Genomic DNA, 10000 nt, shown 5'->3' with positions numbered 1-10000 from the left:
TCGCATTGCGAAGCGTAATACAGACAGTAGGGATTACGGAATGAAATTATTTTAAAAAAAATAAAAAATAATTTTTTTTTTTTTTTTTGGTGCTCCTTGGCCAGGCGCCCCTTGGCCATTTGGCGCCCTAGGCGACCGCCTATTTCGCCTATGCCTCGGGCCGGCCCTGCCCCAACCCTATCATGTCTAACCCTGGATATAACCCCAGCCTCAGCCCTAGCCCTAGTCTTAGCCTTAGCCCTAGCCCTAGCCCTAGCCCTAGCCCTAGCCCTAGCCCTAGCCCTAGCCCTAGCCCTAACCCTAACCCTAACCCCAACCCTATCATGTCTAACCCTGGATATAACCTCTATGTTTACGTGTCAGATGTTCCTGGCGGTGGCCAACTCCATGGGGAAGACGGAGGGGGGCCCGGAGCTGTCCGTCATCTACAAGTGGAGCCCCAGGAAGAGGAAGTTCCTGAAGCACCAGACCCTGGAGACACACAGCGCTCTGGACTGGGAGGCCTTCCGCATTCACAACCACACCTTCCTGGCGGTGGCCAATCACAGACGAGGTGAGTGACTGTCTGGACACGTGTTGATAAAGGTCATATATTAGTGTGGGGCCTAAGATTGAGCCTCCTTATGTCTATCATAAGATAGTGGTAAGTCATAAACAAGTTCCAAAACAGCAACAAAAGAAACAGGTTCCTGACACGATTCCACGCCACGATGTAAACCTGAAATCCGTGTACATGAACAGAACTGAAAGCTTCTGCCATCCCTGTGCCTCCTATGAGTGTGTACGGCTTTATCGTTTAACTCTTGTGTTTATGGTGGCTTGAAAAGAGATTACCTTGAGTTTTTTTGGTGTTTTTTGTTTTAATTCCCGAGGCTGTTTACAGCCCTGCCGTGTTTCTGCGTGTGCGCGCGCCTCTCCCTTCCCCTCCTGTGAAGTTCTAGAGGGCTTCACCCATTGATCAAAGCTCAAAAGGGGCCATAAAGACGCTTTTCATGGATCTAAGGGTCTAGCAGGCCTACAGCAGGCCAGCCTGTACACCTGCAGACTCTGGCTCGCTGCCCAAACAGCAGAGTAGGGGAAGTCACCTCAACACACGGGGCTGAACTCACTTAGCACCCTCACCAGGGAGCCAACAGCTGGCCACTGATTCTATTCTATTCTATTCTATTCTATTTTGTAGATACCTCTGCCCCAGTGACAGCGCAGGGTGAGAGGTAATGTATTCGGTGGCGCGTGTTTATTGGTTTATTGGTTTGCGAGCAGGTTGACACAAAATCTACCAGACTAATTTTCATGAAACTTGGTGGAGGGGTGTAGCATGGGCCAACTAAGAACATATTCAATTTTGGAGCAGATCCGAATCACGGACTGGATCCAAAAATTAAAACAAAACGGCCGCCCATTCACCTCCATTCATCTTTTGGACAGGCTCAGGAACAAAATATTCCCCCCATTCATTGTCAAAGGGTGGGAAGTGAAACGGCTATATCTCGACGTGGGAAGGTTACAGAGACAAGGGGTTTAGACTGGCATAAAGCTCTCGATCTAATGAATGCAGCAATATCAAAGATGTCTTGCTTGCACGCACGTGCGCGCACACAGAGCCACAAAATACATTAATGGGCAGAGATCTGTGCCCTCCAATCACCATTTCTAGTTTATATTGCATGCACTTTGTGTGTGTGTGTGTGTGTGTGTGTGTGTGTGTGTGTGTGTGTGTGTGTGTGCGTGTATGTTTTATTCCACAGGGGAGGACAACAACCACAACATAGACAGTGTGATCTACCGGTGGAACCCGGGAACCAAGGTGTTTGAGGTGAACCAGACCCTGCAGACGTCCGGGGCCTACGACTGGGAGTTCTTCACCGTGGGACCGTACCACTTTCTTGTGGTGGCCAACACTTTCAACGGCGTCTCCACCCACATCAACTCCACTATCTACATCTGGCTGGGGGGCATGTTCCAACCCTTTCAGCACATCACGGTGAGGCCGCCTGCATCTCCACATCCTATATATATCTATGGTCTATCTATAGAAATCCTAACCTACAGTGCCAAATGCGGCTCAGTACAGTTGAGTAAGATGAACGTAAACCCTTATCAGGCAGACAGGGCTGTCACTATAAAGGAATCCCAGTGAGTGAATCAGCCAATGGGGAGGAGAGAGCTTCCTATCTTGTGGCTTCGGGAGGAAGTGTCGAGGGGAACTGGGAATATCCGCATCACCTCTCGCTGTCAGGCGTCATCTGTTACCTCAGACATACTGCACACACACACACACACACACACAAACACACACACACACACACACACACACACACCCGCTCGCATACATTCAGCCACTTAGATAATCAGTCACGCCCATAAGTCAGTTCAATACGGCCGTTTAGCAGAACGCTAACCCCTTATCTGACCGCGAAGCTCTCTTACTCATTCCATGAATTATCATTTATATTCATAGTTTCAACTGTTTTATCAGAGGGGTTTAAACTGTTTTATCTGGCTCAGCTGCTTGCTGCTCTCCAGGAGAACACTAACTTACAGCAATAGGGATCGACTGTTATGAATTTACAGTAGTGCCAAAAGTTGTATGTGTTAATACAACTCTAGTTGCTACAGTAGCTAAGCTGTGAAAGGTGTAATTAGTGATTAAGCAGCAGTTTAAATCACTTAGCCTGTCCTGTGTACATATCAACAGAGTACAAGCCAGCTGTCACAGAGCCATCTTAGAGTAGAGACGTTTGGTGTTAGCGAGGGGAATTCCAGCCTGCTGGTTCTGCTTGAAGAGAAAAAGAGGGAGTCATTGTTGTTTTGACAAGTCCGCTGGGGTGGGCCAGATAGTGAGCGCTGAGACAGCTGACATTGAGCGCTATGACTGGCTAACTGCTTGCACTTGCTCCCAATCACGCTTTCCTCTGCGCTTTTGTGCGTGTGTATGTGTGTGTGTGTGTGTTTGTGTGTGTTTGTGTGTGTTTGTGTGTGTGTGTGTGTTTCTGTGTGTGTGTTTTTGTGTGTGTGTTTGTGTGTGTGTGTGTTTGTGTTTCCGTGTGTTTCTGTGTGTGTGTGTGTGTGTGTGTGTGTGTGTGTATGTGTATGTGTATGTATGTGTATGTGTGTGTATGTGCATGTGTATGTGTATGTGTGTGTGTGTTTCTGTGTGTGTGCGTGTGTGTGTGTTTGTGTGTGCGTGTGCGTGCGCGTGCGTGTGTTTCTGTGTGTGTGTGTGCGTGTGTGTATGTGTGTGTGTGTGTGTGTGTGTGTATGTGCGTGTGTATGTGCGTGTGTGTGTGTTTCTGTGTGTGTGTGTGCGTGTGTGCATGTGTGTGTGTGTGTGTGTATGTGTGTGTGTGTGTGTGTGTGTGCACGTGTGCATGTGTGTGTGTTTCTGTGTGTCTGTGTGCGTGTGTGTGTGTGTGTGTGTGTGTGTGTGTGTATGTGCGTGTGTGTGTACTGTCTTCCTGACCGTGACCCCTCTCTCTCCTCAGACCATGGGGGCTACAGACTGGGAGATGTTCCAGATTGGAGACAGGTACTTCCTGGCTGTGGCCAACGGTCAGAAGCTGAACCAGAGAGGGCCGAGCCTCTACACCATCAACTCCACCATCTACGAGCTCAACATGATCACGCAGACCTTCATCAAGTTCCAGGACATTGTTACTAACAGGTTAGGAAACCAAACGCTTGACACCATTTCCTAATAGATTCCCACCACAGACATTTCACACGAAGCATTTCCTGCCGTGTGGATTCATTTGTTTTTGTTTGTGTTTTGCCAGTGCTGTGGACTGGGAGTTTTTCACAGTGGGAGAGGAGAAGTTCCTTGTGGTGGCCAACTCTCACGATGGAAACTCCTACTCTCTGAACAGTGTTATATACAGGTAGGATGTAGCTAGTACCCTCAGATAAACAGTGTTATATACAGGTAGGATGTAGCTAGTCCCCTTAGATAAACAGTGTTATATACAGGTAGGATGTAGCTAGTCCCCTCAGATAAACAGTATTATACAGGTAGGATGTAGCTAGTCCCCTCAGATAAACAGTATTATACAGTATACAGGTAGGATGTAGCTAGTATCCTCAGATAAACAGTATTATACAGTATACAGGTAGGATGTAGCTAGTCCCCTTAGATAAACAGTATTATACAGTATACAGGTAGGATGTAGCTAGTCCCCTTAGATAAACAGTATTATACAGTATACAGGTAGGATGTAGCTAGTCCCCTCAGATAAACAGTGTTATATACAGGTAGGATGTAGCTAGTACCCTCAGATAAACAGTATTATATACAGGTAGGATGTAGCTAGTCCCCTTAGATAAACAGTGTTATATACAGGTAGGATGTAGCTAGTACCCTCAGATAAACAGTATTATACAGTATACAGGTAGGATGTAGCTAGTCCCCTCAGATAAACAGTGTTATATACAGGTAGGATGTAGCTAGTACCCTCAGATAAACAGTATTATATACAGGTAGGATGTAGCTAGTCCCCTTAGATAAACAGTGTTATATACAGGTAGGATGTAGCTAGTCCCCTCAGATAAACAGTATTATACAGTATACAGGTAGGATGTAGCTAGTCCCCTCAGATAAACAGTATTATACAGTATACAGGTAGGATGTAGCTAGTCCCCTCAGATAAACAGTATTATACAGTATACAGGTGGGATGTAGCTAGTACCCTCAGATAAACAGTATTATACAGTATACAGGTAGGATGTAGCTAGTACCCTCAGATAAACAGTGTTATACAGGTAGGATGTAGCTAGTCCCCTCAGATAAACAGTATTATACAGTATACAGGTAGGATGTAGCTAGTACCCTCAGATAAACAGTGTTATACAGGTAGGATGTAGCTAGTACCCTCAGATAAACAGTGTTATACAGGTAGGATGTAGCTAGTCCCCTTAGATAAACAGTATTATACAGTATACAGGTAGGATGTAGCTAGTACCCTCAGATAAACAGTATTATACAGTATACAGGTAGGATGTAGCTAGTACCCTCAGATAAACAGTATTATACAGGTAGGATGTAGCTAGTCCCCTTAGATAAACAGTATTATACAGTATACAGGTAGGATGTAGCTAGTCCCCTTAGATAAACAGTATTATACAGGTAGGATGTAGCTAGTACCCTCAAATAAACAGTAGTATACAGTATACAGGTAGGATGTAGCTAGTCCCCTTAGATAAACAGTATTATACAGTATACAGGTAGGATGTAGCTAGTCCCCTTAGATAAACAGTATTATACAGGTAGGATGTAGCTAGTCCCCTTAGATAAACAGTATTATACAGGTAGGATGTAGCTAGTCCCCTTAGATAAACAGTATTATACAGGTAGGATGTAGCTAGTCCCCTCAGATAAACAGTATTATACAGTATACAGGTAGGATGTAGCTAGTCCCCTCAGATAAACAGTATTATACAGTATACAGGTAGGATGTAGCTAGTCCCCTCAGATAAACAGTATTATACAGGTAGGATGTAGCTAGTCCCCTCAGATAAACAGTATTATACAGTATACAGGTAGGATGTAGCTAGTCCCCTTAGATAAACAGTATTATACAGGTAGGATGTAGCTAGTACCCTCAAATAAACAGTAGTATACAGTATACAGGTAGGATGTAGCTAGTCCCCTTAGATAAACAGTATTATATACAGGTAGGATGTAGCTAGTCCCCTTAGATAAACAGTGTTATATACAGGTAGGATGTAGCTAGTCCCCTCAGATAAACAGTATTATACAGGTAGGATGTAGCTAGTCCCCTTAGATAAACAGTATTATATACAGGTAGGATGTAGCTAGTCCCCTTAGATAAACAGTATTATACAGTATACAGGTAGGATGTAGCTAGTCCCCTCAGATAAACAGTATTATACAGTATACAGGTAGGATGTAGCTAGTCCCCTCAGATAAACAGTATTATACAGTATACAGGTAGGATGTAGCTAGTACCCTCAGATAAACAGTGTTATACAGGTAGGATGTAGCTAGTACCCTCAGATAAACAGTGTTATATACAGGTAGGATGTAGCTAGTCCCCTTAGATAAACAGTATTATACAGTATACAGGTAGGATGTAGCTAGTACCCTCAGATAAACAGTGTTATATACAGGTAGGATGTAGCTAGTCCCCTTAGATAAACAGTATTATATACAGGTAGGATGTAGCTAGTACCCTCAGATAAACAGTGTTATATACAGGTAGGATGTAGCTAGTCCCCTCAGATAAACAGTGTTATATACAGGTAGGATGTAGCTAGTCCCCTCAGATAAACAGTGTTATATACATGTAGGCTCTAGCTAGTAACCTCAGATAAACAGTGTTATATACAGGTAGGATGTAGCTAGTATCCTCAGATAAACAGTATTATACAGTATACAGGTAGGATGTAGCTAGTATCCTCAGATAAACAGTATTATACAGTATACAGGTAGGATGTAGCTAGTACCCTCAGATAAACAGTATTATACAGTATACAGGCAGGCTGTAGCTAGTACCCTTTGATCAGTAAGTGCTCCACACAGACCCCACTGTACAGACACTATCATGTTAAGTGTGGCACTCGTAAGGCAAGACGTGCGTTTCTGTGGTAGATGCATCTGTTGCATACTTTAACATCAACGACGATTACTTGGATTACTTATAGAAGAAACCAGAAATAGACTAACGTGGTGATGTGGGTGTTCCTCTTCCAGATGGCAGGGCTACGAGGGGTTCGTACCCGTGCACAGCCTGCCCACCATTGGTTGCAGGGACTGGGAGTTCTTTAACTCCACTGAGGGTTCCTTCCTGGTCTACTCCAGCGCCACGACTCCCCTTTCAAAAGTCTTCAAGCTCAAGACCTACTGACTCTGAGGGGCTTGGAGAAAACTCTGAAGTCCTACTTCAGCGCAGGATAGCGAGAGAAAGGGGAGCTGAAAGCTTCGTCGAACGTCTGTTGTGAGGGAGCTGCTGCAGCAGTGGAACTGCAAAGCTAGTGAACTTCACTCAGACAGCGGTTTCCTGGTTTGCTTTGCATAGCAACTCCATTTGAAGGCTCAATTTATTTATTGCACCTGAAAACAACCTCAACATTTCTACAATGGATATTTGAGAGTTCTGTCAGCCCGGAGGGGAAGGTCGTGTCCTTGTGGGTCTGTACTGTAGCCTTGTAATGTAGCTCACAAATGCACAAGAATCTCCTGTCATCTTCTGTCATGGCTGACAAAAATGTTGCTTGATAACTTTTCAACTCTATATTATAACTCTATTATTATTATTATGATTACTGTTTTATAAATCAACTCTATAATTTATTTGCTTGATAGGAAGTATGGACTTAGCATATTATTTTGTTATAATTTTGTTTATTGCACTGTAAACTTTTTTTTACAAGCTATGGGTTTTACAACAAGCTATATTAAAGGAGTAGTCTGGTATTTAGCGCTATACGCCCTGTTATAAGGTTATTTACGATCATATACAACAGTCCATATAGACATTTTGACACACTGCACTCTTGAGATATTAGTGCTCATTGCACATGTCACAGCTACTGTAAGTTCTCAATTGATCTCTATGAGCATATACTGTACTGTATGCCCATAGTGATCCATTATCCATCCATATGATCAGCTGTGACTTAGCTGTGACATGAACAATGAGCATTAATATCTCAAGAGTGCAGTGTGTCAAAATGTGTATATGGACTGTTGTATATGATCCTAAATAACCTTATAACAGGGCTTATAACTCTTAATACCAAAATAGTCCTTTAAGGCACTGGACAGCCTCAGCCATGAACGATGGACATCCTTTGATGAGTAAATGAAGAATTCAGGCAACGTCTAGAAAATGTTAGTGTTCATTTGGGGGGTTTTCTGACCATTTTCTGTCATCTGATGTAATCCTGAAAGATAAGCTACTGTTTGTGTTTCTATAGGTACCAGTCATGACTGGTTCAGCTATATTGTTACTGTAGTTCAAATGTTATTACAAATAAAATGTTCTACCCTTGTAATTTGTCCATATTGTCCAATTTGTACATATGCTGAAGATAAAGTGTGTGAGTGAGAGAGAGAGAGAGCGAGAGAGAGCGAGAGAGAGCGAGAGAGAGAGAGCGAGAGAGAGAGAGAGAGAGAGCGAGAGAGAGAGAGAGAGAGAGAGAGAGAGAGAGCGAGAGAGAGAGAGAGAGAGAGAGAGAGAGAGAGAGCTCCTTACACATTTCATTCCAAGCCACACAGTGGCGCTGTCCGCATTGACTGGTGTTTTTCTCACTCAACTGTACCTACATGACTTCTCTTCTTCTTTAAGGTGAAAGGTGATGTTCACAGTTTTGAATTCTATAATGAAGTGCTCAAGAGCAGGAACATATTTTAACAGTATATTTTCAATGGATATCTTCCAACGAGCCCTCTCTCAGTAGTCAGTAAGTATTAATAAGTATATTATAAGTAAAGCATTCCTTTTTGACGTCTTTTTTCAGGGTAGGTTTTGAAGTAGGGCTAGTCAGTCAGCTGAGCTACCGTTAGCACTAGCTAGCCTCAAACTGTTGGATTAGTGCTAAGCCGATTATATTGATATTATCTAAATGCAAAACTGTTGTGCTATTCCCGAATACCGATAGCTTAGTAAGAGATGGACAGCTAGACTAGGTGTTGCAGTTAAATTTGCTATGTCTTGTAGAAGCTAGCCCAACTTGTGATATTCCCACTATTTCTTTCTTTCTTTCTTTCTTTCTTTCTTTCTTTCTTTCTTTCTTTCTTTCTTTCTTTCTTTCTTTATTAGGTGGGCTATCTTGCAGAAGCTAGCCCAACTTGTGATATTCCCACTATTTCTTTCTTTCTTTCTTTCTTTCTTTCTTTCTTTCTTTCTTTCTTTCTTTCTTTCTTTCTTTCTTTCTTTCTTATTATTCTCCCCGCTTTTTTGAACCTTAACTAGTTCTTCATACTTTGTGCTAGAAACTTCATTCAAACTTTAAAATGTTCATGACGTTTAGCTCTTGAACGGATCCATTCAGATTTTTGATATTTTTTATAGTTTTTAAGAAATTTAACTTTTAAAACATTTTTTAGTCCTATTGAAACTGCTTGAAACTGCTGGTGGAATGTTCAGTATCATTATGTTTTTAGATTGGTGGCAGCTGTTGCTTTGAAAATATTCACACATTTTGTAAACTGCTGGCCCTCCTACAGTTTTGAAAGCTCACACACATATTATACATCAAAATGTTCACACAACTGTGCTGATTCGTACAATGTAAGTTTCTAAGCCGTGTGACTTATAGTTTTCGCTGTATGACGATTTGTTCGGCAACTGCGCTCCTCATTGAAACGTATGGGCCCACACTCTACCTTTTGAGCTGCTAATTTTGCATTTTTACCCTTTTTCTAACTCGTCGCCATGCCTACAGTTTTTAAGCTACACGGACATATAATAGCCTAAAATGTTCAGCATTTTCTCAGGATTCCTACGGTGTCAATATCTAGGCTGTGACCTTTATACTTTTTGAGAGAGAGCTGTCTGAAGCCAACATGCCTTTCCATTGAAGTGAATGAGAGGATGCTCAGTGTCAGTTGGGATTTGAATTTGGGGACACGTGCATGCTCTCTGTACAGGGACCCTTTTATGACTACTGTGGTAGCATTCATATTTATTCCTTCCTTCCTTCCTTCCTTCATTCTTTCCTTCCTTCCATCCTTCCTTCCTTCCATTCCTTCCTTCCTTCTTGCTTTCTTTCCTTCCTTCCATCCTTCCTTCCATCCTTCCTTCCCTCCTTCCCTTCCTTCCATCCTTCCTTCTTTCCTTCCTTCCTTCCATCCTTCCTTCCATCCATCCTTCCTTCCATCCTTCCGTCCATCCTTCCCTTCCTTCCATCCTTCCTTCCTTCTTTCCTTCCTTCCTTCCATCCTTCCTTCCTTCCTTCCATCCATCCTTCCTTCCCTTCCATCCTTCTTTCTTTCCTTCCTTCCTTCCTTCCATCCTTCCTTCCTCCTTTCTTTCCTTCCTTC

At 42.9% G+C, this 10000-nt stretch overlaps 1 protein-coding gene across 1 annotated transcript in view; it reads left to right on the top strand.

Annotated features, from left to right (window-relative positions):
• The window catches only part of tspearb (thrombospondin-type laminin G domain and EAR repeats b), a gene marked incomplete at both ends in the record, with an annotated part of 17148 nt that extends 10288 nt beyond the window's left edge, over positions 1 to 6860 (top strand). Inside the window, 5 exons of the mRNA XM_084442966.1 lie at positions 364 to 553; positions 1749 to 1984; positions 3486 to 3664; positions 3777 to 3878; positions 6707 to 6860. Of these exons, the coding sequence (XP_084299092.1) occupies positions 364 to 553; positions 1749 to 1984; positions 3486 to 3664; positions 3777 to 3878; positions 6707 to 6860 (861 nt within the window). The remainder of the gene's footprint in view (positions 1 to 363; positions 554 to 1748; positions 1985 to 3485; positions 3665 to 3776; positions 3879 to 6706) is intronic.
• Between the last annotated feature and the right edge of the window lie 3140 nt (positions 6861 to 10000).

The sequence above is a fragment of the Borostomias antarcticus genome, assembly GCF_949987555.1.
Source record: "Borostomias antarcticus genome assembly, chromosome: 9".
In the NCBI taxonomy this organism is placed as follows: Eukaryota; Metazoa; Chordata; class Actinopteri; order Stomiiformes; family Stomiidae; genus Borostomias; species Borostomias antarcticus.
The sequence above is the reverse complement of the archived record's forward strand: the minus strand, read 5'-3'. Positions and strand labels throughout refer to the sequence as shown.